Source organism: Anomaloglossus baeobatrachus, chromosome 1, assembly GCF_048569485.1.
Source record: "Anomaloglossus baeobatrachus isolate aAnoBae1 chromosome 1, aAnoBae1.hap1, whole genome shotgun sequence".
NCBI lineage: Eukaryota > Metazoa > Chordata > Amphibia > Anura > Aromobatidae > Anomaloglossus > Anomaloglossus baeobatrachus.
This window is the reverse complement of record NC_134353.1, coordinates 654,235,453-654,251,843: the sequence shown is the minus strand read 5'-3', so window position 1 is coordinate 654,251,843 and position 16,391 is coordinate 654,235,453. Positions and strand designations below refer to the sequence as shown.

Here is a 16,391-nt window from a genome sequence, read left to right as displayed (position 1 = left end):
TAAATACAGAAGTGGTGCCCATATTTCTACTATTATACTTTTATTCTGATTGTTCCACTCCTGATTTTGGCTTATCACATACTGAGGTAAAAAAAAACACCCCGCACCAAGTACTTAATGTGTGAATGTGGTTTTAGAAACAGATATAACTACGACCTGAATGACCAGAAATTATAACAGCCTGTGAGGGCTTCACCTCTGTATTACGCCTCATTCTGACTTTCTGTGACGCCCTGGACTAGTCAGGTCGTCCAAGGTAGTCCCATGCACACACACCTCCTCCCTAAAAAGGTGACAGCAGCCAAACCTAAAAACCTTGTTACCACCCTCCAGGTTTGATGTCCACACCAGGGGGGGTGGAGCCAGGCGGTTGACTCCACCCACCGAGGAGTTCACAGGCCTGGAGGTGGGAAAAAGACACGAGTTCTAGAGTAGATGAGTTTTGACAGTGAAGGAGTGAGGTCGAGTTCAAGGGCAGACCTGTGACCAGGCCTTCCATAGTCTACTCAGGTGTCTAGGTCGGAGCCCAGTCACCTCTGGCAAGGAGGCAGACGGTGGTGGCTGCCTGCAGAAGCTGGGATTACAGCCGGTGGAACCGTAGGGACCAGGGTCGGGCGGTGGCCCGCCGGTACAGAACCAGGGAACCGACTGGAAACCGGAGCACCAGAAGGGGTACTCAGACCCAGTATGAAGCCCTGAACCGAAAAGGCCGAGTCAAATCAACTGATTGAGGACTGGACTTAAGGACCTTCCCACACAAGACCCGTTAGAAGACAACAGCCCAACCATACAGGGTAAAGCCACCGCCAAGGCATAGAGACCCAAAGGGCCAGCGTCTGTGGTCAAACAGGGCTCTACCGGCAACCAGCAAGCCGGGGAGCGGACTACCGTTGCTTAGGCATAGGAGTCAAACATTCACACAAAGAGGTGCAGGAGAAAGGCGGAAACCACCAACCTGATAGGGGAGAAACTGCAGTTGGCTGCGGGCCCCGTTCATCATCCCGTTTGGTTTACCAGAGACTCCAGTGTATTGTGTCATAGTGAGTACACCAGTGCCTTCGGGCCGCGCACCGCACCGCACCAGCATCCAACACGCACCTGTCCCCACGCCTCAGCACCTCCCTTGGGCCCCCGGGACCATCACTCCCCTACCCATGGAGGGGTCAACACCAAGCTGCGCAACACCGTCCCCGGGAGGCCTAGTTAACGGCAGCGGTGGTGTCCATCCATTCACCACAACCCGTGGGTGGCGTCACGAACTTACATCCCTTCCAAACCACTGTGTCTCCGGCCGTGGAACTCCCCACCGAAGTCCCTGCGTGTAGCGCCAACCCCCTTGCAGAGCGACGTGACCCCCGGGTCCGTGAGGAGCCCGAGCCACCCACTGTACGAGCACGGATCCGAGCGGCTTGGCGGTCGCAGCCGAGCCCGCGGGGCGGTACATTTCCACGTACTCAAAAAACAAACAAACAACAAACAGTACTGAACGTGTGTCATTAGTGATTTTCATCCGATGTTCATCAGTAAGTCAGTTTTTACCATCAGGGTTAGGCTCAAGAGAGGATTGCATCGCATCACCTGGAATGGCCGCCAGCTCTCCTGGCAGGAGCGGGTCAGATTCATGTATTTCCATGCAGCTGCATGTTCCGGTCAGGAGAACCGGCCGCCAGTCTGGGCGATGCAATTCTCGTGTGACTCCAGCCTTACAAAAGTATACCATCTCTGAGTCAGGAAAAATCCAAAGGTTCTTTAAAGCACACACCAGCCGCGTTTCAAGTACATGACTCTTAGACCTTGGAGCAAGGTCTAAGAGCCATGTGCTCGAGACGCGGCTGGTGTGCGGTTTAAACCTTTGGATTTTTCCTGACTCAGATGGTATACTTTTGTGGCTTATCTTTATTACAAGAAAAATGTTCTATGTATTTTAAAAAAGTTTTTAATTAAAGCTGTGTTTTTATGGAAACGTGAAGCTGGATCATTCCTTTGTTCACCTGTGCCTCAGACGCTGAACAGCTGCGGGATCTCGTGCTTCTACACCGCCAATAGTGCTGATGTCTTGGGGTGAGCTGGATATTTGTTTCATGTCTACTACTTTTACATTGATGGCCTATCTTTAGGACAGGTCAACAATGTCTGATTGGCCGCGGTCCAACACCCCGCACCGCCGCAGATCAGTAGTTGTCAATCCCGTGTCTTCTGATAGTGACCGAGGCTGGCTACTGCACATCCACCTCCTATTGATCTGAATGGGAGGTGGATGTGCAGTACCCGGCTGCAGCCACCTTCAGAAGACAGAACAGCAGCAGAGTTGAGCATTTCCGGCTGCCTGCTGCCGCTACCAGGGCTAAGAACGACTCTATGGTGGGGGTGCAAGGTGTCGGACCCCAGCTCATCAGACATTGTTGACCTAAACTAAGGAAAGGCTACCCATGTAAAAGAAGTGGACAACCCCTTTAAGCCACTTTGTAAGCAGTTTGGCAGTATGCTTTGGGTCATTGTCGATTTGGAAGACCCATTTCCGCCCAAGCTTTAAGTTCCTGGCTGATGTCTTGAGATGTTGCTTCAGTATTGCCACATAATATTCTTTTCTCATGATGCCATCTATTTTGTGAAGTGCATCACTCCCTCCTGCAGCAAAACAACCTCACAACATGATGCTGCCACCCATGTGTTTCACAGTTGGGATGGTGTTCCTAGTCTTTAAAGCTTCTCCCTTTTTCCTCCAAAACGTAACAATGGTCATTATGGCCAAACAGTTCAATTTTAGTTTCGGCAGACCACAGGACATGTCTCCAAAAATTAAAGTCTTTATTCCTGTGTACATTTGAAAAAAAATAATTTGGCTTTTCTATGTTTCTTTTGGAATTATAGTTCCTTCCTGATAGAGTAGACTTTCAGTCCATGTCGATAAGTATTCGTTTCACTGTAGTTAATGACACAATCTTACCAGCATCTGCCAGCATCTTCACAAGGTCTTTTGCTTTTGTTCTTGAATTGATATGCATATATCTGACCAAAGCACGTTCATCTCTGGTACACAGAACCCCTCTCCTTCCTGAGCGGTATAATGGCTGAACATTCCCATATTGTTTGTACTTGCATATAATTGTTTGTACAGATGAACGAGGCATCTTCATGTATCTGTAAATTACACCCAAGGTTGAACCAGACTTGTGCAAGTTCACAATTCTCTTCCTGAGATCTTGGCTGATTTCTTTTGACTTTCCCATGATGCTACATAAAGAAGCAGTGCGTTTCAGGTGTGCATTAAAATGCCTCCACAGGTGTGTCTCTAATTAACTCAAATGTTGGCAATAAACCCATCAGAAGCTTCCAAATAACATCATCATATGGGCTATTCTATATTGTTTAAAAGGTATAGTACTCTTAAGGGGGCTTTACATGCTACAATATCGTTAATGTTTTATCGTCGGGGTCACGTTGTTAGTGACGCACATCCGGCGTCATTAACGATATCGCAGCGTGTGACACTTCCCAGCGACCTTAAGCAACCTCAAAAATGGTGAAAATCGTTCACCATGGAGAGGTCATCCCAAAACCAAAAATCGGTAATGGTTGATTATCGATGTTGTTCCTCGTTCCTGTGGCACCACACATCGCTGTGTCTGACACCGCAGGAGCGAGGAACGTCTCCTTACCTGCCTCCACCGGCAATGCGGAAGGAAGAAGGTGGGCGGGATGTTACGTCCCGCTCATCTCCGCCCCTCCGCTTTGATTGGCCGGCCCCTTGGTGACGTCGCTGTGATGCCGAACGTCCCTCCCCCTTGAGGGAGGGATTGTTCGGAAGTCACAGCGCCGCCGCCGACCAGGTAAGTGTGTGTGACGCTGCTGTAGCAATAATGTTCGCTGCGGCAGCGATCACACGAAATCGCATGCACGACGGGGGCGGGTGCTTTTACGTACGATATCGCTAGCAATTGCTAGCGATATCGTAGTGTGTAAAGCCCGCTTTAGTGTATGTAAACTTTTGACTTTGCAGAAAGTAATAAAAATGCCTTAAAACATTTTCTGTCTAATTATTCTGGCATTTGGCAAATATAAATAATTTTCCTAATTGACCAAAAACATTATTATTATGAAATATTTATTCTGATTTCATGTCAGATAGTGAGAAAAACATGCAGATGTGTCTTTTTAAATAGTGTATGTAAACCTTTGGTTTCAACTGTATAAAAATAAATAAGTGACAAAGCTTCTCCTATCCATTACAATGTTAATCACAGTCAGCACATGGATTGTACACTGACGCCATCTGTGCGCTGTCCATGACTTTACAGACCCATAGGTTTGTATTGGTAATTTTGATCTGTGATGAGGTCCAAAAATAGACACGTCTCCATGATTTATTTTGGAGACACAGACTGCATAAAAACTTAGACATGTGAACAGCTCCATAGAGTGTAATGGGTTCTATTCACAAGAACATGAGAACCACGGACAGATTACGGACGTGAAATAAGGACGTCTGAATGAGGAATTTGTTTTCTACACTTTATACTTTTTACTGTATAATCTATGTATTTTGTTTAGGAACCCTGGAATTAATAGTGCTTTAAAAAATAATAATAATATTGCATTATTTTTTATAAAAGCTGCTCGAGTCTATTTTCAGACTGATTGTTTAAAGAACTGCAGGTGTCACCAAGATACAATATGGTAACATATGTGTAATGTGTGCGCACAGATGGGCACAGGATGATGTAAGTGGCGCCTGTACCATGGAGAGCATTCATTATCTGCCGGTACGCCCCTGGGGGCAGAGGAGGCGAGGTGGGGGGGTATCATCCCTCGTCTCCCCTCCTCATTCCCATTCTCACTGACGTGGCACACATCCTTCCTCTACTTCCTTGTGTGACTGATTTCTTTCCTCTCTCAGGCTAACAGCTGATTCCCAAAATGTGGCTACCTCTGCTGCTGCTCGGCCTCATCCAGCCCTTGTTGGGCTACCAGATTGATCGGGACAAGTTGAAGAATATGGCAAGGGCAAAAGTAGAGGTAGGTAATGTCCGGTCACATCTGTATTGCCAGTTACCATGAGGAGAGCTGATGGACTGCAGACATTGCTAAAAGCTTGGATCCGCTTTACAGTCTAAAATCATGGGGATTAGCAGGGATTAATGCAGCCCTTTAACCCTTCTACTTCCAAAGATGTCTAGCACAACATCTGGCGGGGTCCACTGAGCCAAGATCTCTAACATGTGTTTCTTTGCTCTACAGTCATGTGGTGGATGACAGCTGAACAGACTTAAAGAGGTAAGACAGATCACATCATCACTTTCTTACTACTTGTGACACTTTGTAGCATTAAGATGTACCTGACTGGTGACCCGAGGGTGCTTGGCGTGACATATGGCAGAACACTAGGCGTTACATATGAAGCATACCATGACTGTTTTCACCCACCCAGTGCATATGGTGGATTTACCCACACTGGACAAATTCTATTGTATTCACGAAACAATGAAATAGATCTAAAACATCATTCAGATGTCTGGTTTTTGGGTTTTTTTCCTGTGCATGGAAAACCCCCCCTTTTTTTTTTTAAATTACCAGTGTTTTTTTAGTTTTTCTCAAAAGCAAAAAAACACCCCTCTAACTTCTACCAGGCGTAACGTGAAAAGTGGACAGCAGTGGAACGCAACCAAATAGGTCACCAGTGCGCTGTCCGAGTTTATCGCAGACATCGACTCGCTTGTGGGATTACCCTGACTTCAGATAAAAAACGGAGATGTCTCAGCTTTAATTTTAAAGACACTTGGTACTATCCCCCCCCCAAAGAAAAAATAATAAGGCAATAGACGTGTGTGAAACGCAATATAGACTATAATGGTATGTGATCGCTCTGTGAAAAAAACACACAGGCAGAGCATGTACACATGTACATAAGATGCTGACATCTGTTTTTGGCATTACAGATATCATTAACCATAGGAATATCATAGGAATATTCCTGTTCAATGTGGACAAATACAGTATATCACAAATGTGAATACATTCCTCACATTTTTGTAAATACTTCGTATCTTTCCATGGGACAACGCTGAAGATATGACAGTTTGATACAATGTAAAGTAGTCAGTGTACAGCTTGTATAACAGTGTAAATTTGGCCTGCCCTCTAAATAACACAAAAACATTAATGTCTAAACCACTGGGAAGAAAAGAGTACACCCCTAAGTGAACCCGAAGTGTCAGTATTTTGTGTGACCATTCTTTTCAAGCACTGCCTTAACTCTCCTGGGCATGGAGTTTTTTTTTAGATCCTCACAGGATTCCAGTGGCTCATGTTTCCCAAAAAATCTAATAAAATATTCAGAAAAATGTGATGGGGTGTACTCACTTTTGTGATATATTGTATTTCCTATGAATGGTTAACTCAGAGTTCACTACAGGTGAGCAGATAACAACCATTCCAGGGGTAGTAGAAATATCTCATATTTTGATAAACTTTGTGTTTTATTATTTTCTCTGCTTGCTGTCAGTGACTGGAAACATAGATCTAGTATCAGTCTAAGCCTTAAGCTGGGCTCACACACTGCAACGTAGCAAAGGACATCGCTGCAACGTCACCGGTCCCGCGACGCAACAGCGACCTCCCTAAGTCTCTGCTAAGTCTCTGGTGAGCCGTCAAACAGGCAAACCTGGCCAACAACTCAACAGTGATCCGGACCTGCAGAGCGACCTAGCTGGTTGTTGGGGACGTTGATAAGCAGCCTTTTCAAAGGGAAGTTGCTAACAAAGTCGCTGCAAAGTCTTTCACACACTGAAACTTTCCAGCGATGCTTGCTGCACAGCGGGAAACAAAGGACCTAGGAATGGTCCTGAACGATTTGTAACGATTACAACTTCACAGCAGGGGCCGGGTCGCTGATAGGTTTCACACACTGCAACATCGCAAACAACATCACTATCGCGTCACAAAACCGGCGACGCCACAGCGATGTCGCTCGAGATGCCGCAGTGTGCAAACCCAGCTCAATGCCAAACCTAATGAGATCCCAAACTGCCCCTAAACTATCTCATACCCTAAGGCTATGTGCGCACTAGAAATGTGAAGTTTCTCAAGAAAATTTCCTGAGAAACTTCTGCCAGTGAAAGATTTAAATATCTCATATTTTAAAAGTTGTTTCAAGCAAACAATTCATAGCACTAAGTGATATTCTAAGGACATGTAAGGCATATGGCTATATGCCAGTACTAGGGACTAGGTATATGGCTATATATCTAGACTAGGGTCTAGGCATATGGCTGTATGCCAGTACCAGGGTCTAGGCATATGGCTATATGCCAGTACCAGGGTCTAGGCTTATGGCTATATGCCAGTACCAGGGTCTAGGCATATGGCTATATGCCAGTACCAGGGTCTACGCATATGGCTATATGCCAGTACCAGGGTCTACGCATATGGCTATATACCAGTACTAGGTGTGAGGCAAATCCCGGGATATGAAGATGAATTATGACTCCAGTCATAATCCCTCATCACTCCCTGGCAGTGCCCCCCTCCCTTCTTGTTCTCAGTGTTCCACTTACACCTCCATGGCCATGTCCTGTGATATGGAAATGAGGTGGTGTGGGAACAATGGACACAGGATGACTCCCTGCCGTCACCCTGTAGTAGGAGCTGCTAGCTAGTTAGCAAGGCTATGGAAATAGCCAGACAGAACGACTCCAGTAAAAGATGGTTCATATCTCGCAAGCCATATTTCCGATAAATATGGCAACCATAAAAATGGTGTCTCCGCATGCGGACGATGCCGGCACACCCTTTTTATGGGAGCAGGACATTGGGAAATGCCCCAGGCGTGATATCAGCCAATGGGGAACTGGCAGACAGGTCATGAGTCCCCTCGTTCTGTGGCTAAATTCATAGCTGTCACAATGAGAGCGTTGGCGTCCGCCTACGACGCTCCCAGGCAAAGTTATGGCCCATATTCCATGTTGGGATATTGTCCATAACTCAAGCCAGGGGTGGAGCAGTGCTCCCTGTGAGGTCACTAAGGTAGGAGGGGAACTGGATTTGCCCAGGTTGATAACCCTACTTCGGCCATTTTCCAGGGTTCTTTTCGCTGGGGGCACGTGTAGGAAACATCTGTGGGAAGGATCCTAGAAACCTGGGTACAGCGCCCCCCTGTGGCCAGACGCAACAAGGTAACTGCTGGAACTGTGTATGCCTGTTTGTAACCCATGCTTTGATTGTAACTGTACTCTGACATATGTATATTCTGTAGATTCCCTATTGTATATATTGTAGTTTCTAGTGTGCTTTAGGCTGATTAAATTATATAATTAATCTTGGGCTGTTCTGTTATCTCGATCTTGAATCCCACGTCTGTGTGTTCGGCTAATAGTTACCGTAAATCGGTTGGTGGCAGCGAATTGTGCCAAGGATTATTGTGGGGAGGCCAGTGAGATTCGGGGAGATTTTATATATTCCGCCCGCGGAGGTCGGGGGAATATATACCTTACTCTCACCGGGGACCCTTCAATAATCGGCATAAGTAGTATAGCGGCCTCCTTGCTTATTGTCGGGCAATTCCATAATTGGCCTGACTATAAGAGGGGCGCTAGAGAGCGCGTCACGTGCTCTGTCTGTCGGTCGGGAGGTATAAAGGAGGGGTGACCCCCACTTGTTACCCCCCGATTGTGACGTACTGGTAGCCAGCGCGGGGGATTTCTGAGTGACCCCCCCCGGTGGTTTGTGACATATTGGTGGCATAGCGGTGGGATCGAGATAATAGTGTGTGTGAGTGTGAGACCCATACTCCCAGACACTAAAGACTGCCTGCAGCAGCTGTGGCTGCTGGGGTCTTCAGACTAGCTCAACACTAGAGTGTCAGAGTGCAGATACTGTAAGGTGTGTGGAGGCATCAGGTGTCAGTTCTGTGTCAGTGACCAAAAGTCTGCAAGAATGGCTGATGGCACCAGGAGCAGAGCTATGCAACTGGCCAATGCTAAGGCAGGAGCCGAAGAGAGGGAGGACGGTGCTGTGGACAGCAATGAGGAGGTTGCCCACGAGTCCTCCAGGAGCTCGACGCCAGAAAACCGTTCTGCCGAGGACATTGCACAACCTGGCAATTATGGACAAGATGAGGAGCAGCTCACCCAAGGTTCCTCAACGAGCCAGATGCCAGCCCTCCGCTCTGAAAGGGACAGTGAATCGCCTAGCTCTGCAGCGTGCCGCAGATCACCACGTGCCATTCCACCGAGCCTGGGAGGCTCGGATAGCCTTCTTCAAATGGCTATGGCCCTTCTCCAGGCTGGAGACCAGAAGGGCTACAAGGAACTCCTGGCAGAGCGCAGGGCAGAGCGGCAGGCAGCGCGTGACGCTGAGGCTGCGGAGCGGCACGCAGAGCGTGAGGCTGCGGAGCGAGAGCGGCAGGCAGCGCGTGAAGAGCGAGAGCGAGAGCGACAGGCAGACCGTGACTACCAGCTGCAGCTAGCTCAGCTCCGGCCCTCATCAGCCACACGTGACCTTCGAGACACCAAACTTCCAAAGGTCCGTGTTGAGGACTTCCCAGTGCTGGAGAAGGATGGAGACTTGGACTCTTTCTTGACTGCTTTTGAACGGACTTGCTTGCAGCACCATCTGGACAAGGACCAGTGGGCCAAATACCTGACCCCCCGTTTAAGGGGTAAGGCCCTGGATATCCTTGGGGACTTGCCTGCTGAGGCAGATCAGGGCTACGACACCATCAAGCGGGCCCTGATCCAACAGTACAACCTCACTCCGGAGTCCTACCGCAAGAAGTTCCGGACCCTGCAGAAGGGACCAAAGGACTCCTGGGCTGACCACCGGCGGGCACTTGCCCGAGCTGCCGACCACTGGACCCAAGGCCTGCAGCTTTCCACCGGACCAGAGATCCTGGACTTGGTCATCACGGAGCAACTCTTGTGGAACTGCCCTGAGGATCTCCGCCAGTTCATCCGAGACCAGAAGCCAAAGGGGTCCACGGCTACAGCTGCCCTGGCCGATGACTACACCAACAATCGGGCTCCGGAAGCCAGGAGAGCAGCCACCAGCAGCACCTGGAGAGGGGGTAAGATGAATTCTGCGACTGCCCCACCTGCCCCTAGACTGCAGGGGGTGTCCCCCTCAACTCCCCTCTCCAGGCCCGTGGCAGAACCAAGACGGTGCCACCAGTGCAACCTACCTGGACACTTCAAGGCCATGTGCCCTCAGCGTCCCAAGGCCCCGGCTCCGTCCCCGTCCCAAGGGCCGCCCAAGGTGTATTGTGTGGGTGGGGGTGGTGGTAGGTCCCTGGACAGCTTCCAACCTGTCACCGTCGGCCGGTCTGTGACCATAGGACTGCGAGACAGCGCCTCAGAGGTGACTCTGGTGCGGCCTGAGATGGTGTCCCCCCAAGACTTGATCCCTGGAAAAACCCTCGCTGTCTCCGGGATTGGAGGCACTGACCCGGCGCTGCCTGTTGCCGACATTTATGTGGACTGGGGCGCAGGGCGAGGGGTGAGGGAGGTGGGGGTAACTGATCGGATCCCTGCAAACGTGCTACTTGGGACAGATTTGGGGCAGATAACCTCCCAGTTTGGGCCCCCCCCAAGGGCTGAACCTTCAGCCAGTACTGACATGACTCCTGACAATGTTAATGTGTTATCTATGAATGATGTAAGGGAGGAGGGAGTGAACTCTGATATTTCTGCTTGCATAGACACCATAGACACACACTCAGCTGCAGCTGTGACAGGGGAGGGGGTCAGAGAAAGGTGTGACAATGCCTCTACAAGTAACCAGCCTGTGAGCTGGGATCTGTTGCCCTCTGCAGGGATAAGCAGAGAGCAGGGTGCTGCAGGGGGAGGACCAGTGTGTGGGGTGGGGGCTACCACAGCAAATGTGGGGTCCCCAGAGATTTCACAGCGGGGTTCTGTTGCTGCAGGGGGGGAACAGGCAGGTGAGATTGGGGCCGGTCCAGGAGCGGAAGTGCTCCCAGGTAAGATCTCGGTGCATGGTTCCCCCACAACCGGGGTGTCAGGAAGCCAGGTAGGTCTGCCTGAACCGGCGACTTGGTCAGGAACGGAGGAGGAGCAGGCACGACCCACGGTCGCAGCGGCTGTGGCCGCTGTCACCCGCAGTGGGAGTGCTGGAAGCCAAGGGGCCTCCCGGAGGTCCGATAGCTCTTCCCCTTCTGACCAAGTGGCAGCCGAGTCAGGTGGAGGCCAGGACACAGGTCCCGGGGTACTGACTGAAGATGTGACAGTCTCGTCGATTCTGGCCACATCTAGTCAGGGGTTTCAGGCAGCGTTAGAAGCTGACGACAGCCTGAAAGCTCTTAAGGAGCAGGCGGCACAGCCTCCCTCGGACTCGGACCCGGAGCGAGTGGTCTGGGACCAAGGACGGCTGTACCGGGCCACGGTCCAGCAGGGTTCACCGGAGGCGTGGCCCAGGGACCGACAGTTGGTGGTACCCTATCCGTTCCGGACGGAGTTGTTGCGGATCGCACATGAGATTCCGATGGCCGGACACCTAGGGATCGCTAAGACCAAGGCCAGGTTAAACCAGCATTTCTACTGGCCAAAAATGGGGGCCGATGTGGCTGCCTACTGCCGTTCGTGTGAAACCTGTCAGAGAGTGGGGAAGGCGGGGCCACGCCCCAAAGCCCCACTGGTATCTCTGCCAATCATCGATGAGCCTTTCAGGAGGGTGGCTGTGGATCTGGTCGGCCCGCTGGCCATCCCCAGCAGCTCCGGGAAACGCTTCATACTGACGGTAGTGGACTATGCCACCCGGTACCCAGAAGCAGTGGCCTTGTCGTCCATTCGGGCTGACAAGGTGGCCACCGCATTGCTGGAGATTTTCTCCCGAGTGGGTTTTCCCCAGGAAATGCTCACTGACCGGGGGACCCAATTCATGTCCCAGCTGATGGAGGCCCTCTGTAAGCGAGTCCAGGTGCGACATCTGGTGGCCAGCCCGTACCATCCACAGACTAATGGCCTGTGCGAGCGGTTCAATGGCACCTTAAAGCAGATGCTTAAGATGTTGGTCGACTCCCATGGGCGTGACTGGGAGCGGTATCTCCCACACCTGTTATTTGCTTACCGGGAGGTTCCACAGGCCTCAACAGGATTCTCACCGTTTGAGCTCCTGTACGGGCGACGTGTGCGGGGCCCCCTGGCTCTGGTGAAAGAGGCTTGGGAAGGGGATTTGGCCACCCCTGGAGTGTCGGTTATCGAGTATGTCATGCGCTTCCGGGACAAAATGCAGGCCTTGACGCAACTGGTACACGACAATATGGCTCAAGCCCAGGCCGATCAGAAGCGTTGGTACGACCAGAACGCTTGTGAGAGGACCTACCAAGTGGGTCAAAAGGTGTGGGTACTGGTCCCCGTACCACAGGACAAGCTTCAGGCAGCCTGGGAAGGCCCATACCTCGTGTACCAGCAGCTCAACCCTGTAACGTACCTGGTCACCCTGGACCCTGCCCGTGGAAGGCGGAAGCCCTTCCATGTGAACATGATGAAGGCACATCATGAGCGGGAGGCATGTGCGCTCCCCGTGTGCAACCTGCCCGAGGAGGGAGAAGCGGAAACCCTCTTGGATATGCTAGCCCAGGTTAGGGCAGGCGGATCCATTGAGGATGTGGAGGTTGGCCACCAGCTCTTGGAAGACCAACGGTCCCAGCTGTGGGCCACCCTCCTCCCCTTCCGGGGGTTGTTTACCAACCAGCCCGGAAGGACTGACTTGGCTGTCCATCACGTGGACACTGGGGATCATCCCCCGATCCGTCGTTCAGCATATCGGGTCTCCCTGGAGGTGCAGCAACACATGCGCCAGGAGATTGACGAGATGCTGAAGCTGGGGGTGATCCAGGCATCCAACAGCGCTTGGGCCTCGCCTGTAGTCCTCGTCCCTAAGAAGGACCGAACCACTCGGTTCTGCGTGGACTACAGGGGGCTCAATGCGGTCACGGTCGCCGATGCGTACCCCATGCCACGCATCGATGACCTGCTCGATCAGTTGGCCGGGGCTCAGTACCTGACCATCATGGATCTGAGCCGGGGATATTGGCAGATCCCCCTGACTCGCAAGGCCAGGGAACGCTCTGCCTTTATTACCCCATTTGGACTGTACGAGTCCACGGTGATGCCATTCGGGATGAGGAATGCCCCTGCCACTTTCCAGCGGATGGTCAACACCCTGCTCAAGGGACTCGAAGGGTACGCGGCCGCGTACCTGGATGACATTGCCGTCTTCAGTCCCACCTGGGAGGACCACCTAGAGCATCTAGCACAGGTGCTCAGGCGGATCCACCGGGCAGGTTTGACCATCAAGCCGGGAAAGTGTCAGCTGGCCATGAGCGAGGTCCAGTACCTCGGTCACCGGGTAGGTGGGAGAACACTGAAGCCCGAGCCTGAGAAAGTGGAAGCCATCGCATCCTGGCCCACCCCCAGGACCAAGAAGCAGGTGATGTCCTTCTTGGGGACCGCTGGGTACTATAGGAGGTTTGTTCCATGCTATAGTAGCCTGGCAAAGCCCTTGACGGACCTCACCAAGAAGAAGCTGCCCTCTGCAGTCGATTGGACAATGGACTGCGAGACAGCCTTCCGGGCCCTAAAGGACGCCCTGTCCAGCCCGCCCGTGCTACAGGCAGCCGACTTCACGCGGCCGTTTGTAGTACAGACCGACGCCAGTGACTTCGGCCTCGGTGCGGTGCTCAGCCAGGTGGACTCTGCGAGCCAAGAGCACCCGGTCTTGTACCTGAGCAGGAAGCTGTTACCAAGGGAAGTTGCCTATTCCACGATGGAGAAGGAGTGCCTGGCCATAGTGTGGGCCCTGCAGCGTCTGCAACCCTATCTATACGGGCGCCACTTCATCGTGGAGACGGACCACAATCCCCTCAGCTGGTTGCACACCGTCTCTGGGACGAATGGGCGATTGTTGCGATGGAGCCTTGCGCTCCAGCAATACAACTTCACCATTCGCCACAAAAGGGGCCGTGACCACGGTAACGCAGACGGGCTGTCCCGACAAGGAGAGGTCGCGGACGGGCGCACGGGGGAACACCGGAGTGTGCTGCCCCCTAGCGCCCTCAAAAGGGGGGAGGTGTGAGGCAAATCCCGGGATATGAAGATGAATTATGACTCCAGTCATAATCCCTCATCACTCCCTGGCAGTGCCCCCCTCCCTTCTTGTTCTCAGTGTTCCACTTACACCTCCATGGCCATGTCCTGTGATTTGGAAATGAGGTTGTGTGGGAACAATGGACACAGGATGACTCCCTGCCGTCACCCTGTAGTAGGAGCTGCTAGCTAGTTAGCAAGGCTATGGAAATAGCCAGACAGAACGACTCCAGTAAAAGATGGTTCATATCTCGCAAGCCATATTTCCGATAAATATGGCAACCATAAAAATGGTGTCTCCGCATGCGGACGATGCCGGCACACCCTTTTTATGGGAGCAGGACATTGGGAAATGCCCCAGGCGTGATATCAGCCAATGGGGAACTGGCAGACAGGTCATGAGTCCCCTCGTTCTGTGGCTAAATTCATAGCTGTCACAATGAGAGCGTTGGCGTCCGCCTACGACGCTCCCAGGCAAAGTTATGGCCCATATTCCATGTTGGGATATTGTCCATAACTCAAGCCAGGGGTGGAGCAGTGCTCCCTGTGAGGTCACTAAGGTAGGAGGGGAACTGGATTTGCCCAGGTTGATAACCCTACTTCGGCCATTTTCCAGGGTTCTTTTCGCTGGGGGCACGTGTAGGAAACATCTGTGGGAAGGATCCTAGAAACCTGGGTACAGCGCCCCCCTGTGGCCAGACGCAACAAGGTAACTGCTGGAACTGTGTATGCCTGTTTGTAACCCATGCTTTGATTGTAACTGTACTCTGACATATGTATATTCTGTAGATTCCCTATTGTATATATTGTAGTTTCTAGTGTGCTTTAGGCTGATTAAATTATATAATTAATCTTGGGCTGTTCTGTTATCTCGATCTTGAATCCCACGTCTGTGTGTTCGGCTAATAGTTACCGTAAATCGGTTGGTGGCAGCGAATTGTGCCAAGGATTATTGTGGGGAGGCCAGTGAGATTCGGGGAGATTTTATATATTCCGCCCGCGGAGGTCGGGGGAATATATACCTTACTCTCACCGGGGACCCTTCAATAATCGGCATAAGTAGTATAGCGGCCTCCTTGCTTATTGTCGGGCAATTCCATAATTGGCCTGACTATAAGAGGGGCGCTAGAGAGCGCGTCACGTGCTCTGTCTGTCGGTCGGGAGGTATAAAGGAGGGGTGACCCCCACTTGTTACCCCCCGATTGTGACGTACTGGTAGCCAGCGCGGGGGATTTCTGAGTGACCCCCCCCGGTGGTTTGTGACACTAGGGTCTAGGTATATGGCTATATGCTAGGACTAGATATATGGCTATATGCTAGTACTAAGGACTAGGCATATGGCTATATACCAGTACTAGAGACTAGGTATATTGCTATATGCCAGTACTTGAGTCTAGGTATATGGCTATATGCTAGGACTAGATATATGGCTATATGCCAGTACTAAGGACTAGGCATATGGCTATATACCAGTACTAGGGACTAGGCATATGTCTATATGCCAGTACTAGGGTCTAGGCATATGTCTATATGCCAGTACTAGGGTCTAGGCATATGTCTATATGCCAGTACTAGGGTCTAGGCATATGTCTATTTGCCAGTACTAGGGACTAAGTATATTGTTAAATGTCAGTACTAGGGACTAGGTAAATTGCTATATGCCAGTACTAGAGACTAGGTATATTGCTATATATCTAGACTAGGGTCTAGATATATGGCTATATGCCAGTACCAGGGTCTAGGCATATGACTATATGCCAGTACCAGGGTCTAGGCATATGGCTATATGCCAGTACTAGGGTCTAGGCTTATGACTATATGCCAGTACTAGGGTCTAGGTATATGGCTATATGCCAGTACTAGGGTCTAGGTATATGGCTATATGCTAGGACTAGATAAATGGCTATATGCCAGTACTAGGGACTAGGCATATGGCTATATACCAGTACTAGAAATTAGGTATATTGCTATATGAAAATGTGGTTTACTGCATTAACTGCACCAGCTGCAACTTACTTTATATTGGCTGTACAGTGAGCAAGCTCAAGGTGCGTTTTAATGAACATATCCAGGATATTTATAATTCTAAGGGCACTGTCATTCCAGTCAGAAATTTCTCATCGGCACCCAGGCATTTTATTTCACATCACAATTGCAATACTGACTCCTTGTGTGTTTTTGGTTTAAAAAAAGTGAAAAATTCTCCTTGTGGTGGGGATAGCCAACATCAGGTTCTCACACGTGAGGCCTTTGGGTATGTGCCCACGCTGTGGAAAATTTGCGGAATTTGCCGCG

The 16,391-nt window shown here is 50.8% G+C and overlaps 1 protein-coding gene across 1 annotated transcript in view; it reads left to right on the top strand.

Annotated features, from left to right (window-relative positions):
* The first annotated feature begins 4,832 nt into the window (after positions 1-4,832).
* The window catches only part of SELENOM (selenoprotein M), a 32,678-nt gene continuing 21,119 nt past the window's right edge, over positions 4,833-16,391 (top strand). The window contains exons 1-2 of the mRNA XM_075341483.1: positions 4,833-5,016; positions 5,239-5,274. Coding sequence (XP_075197598.1) covers positions 4,918-5,016; positions 5,239-5,274 — 135 coding nt within the window. The 5' untranslated portion in view covers positions 4,833-4,917. The remainder of the gene's footprint in view (positions 5,017-5,238; positions 5,275-16,391) is intronic.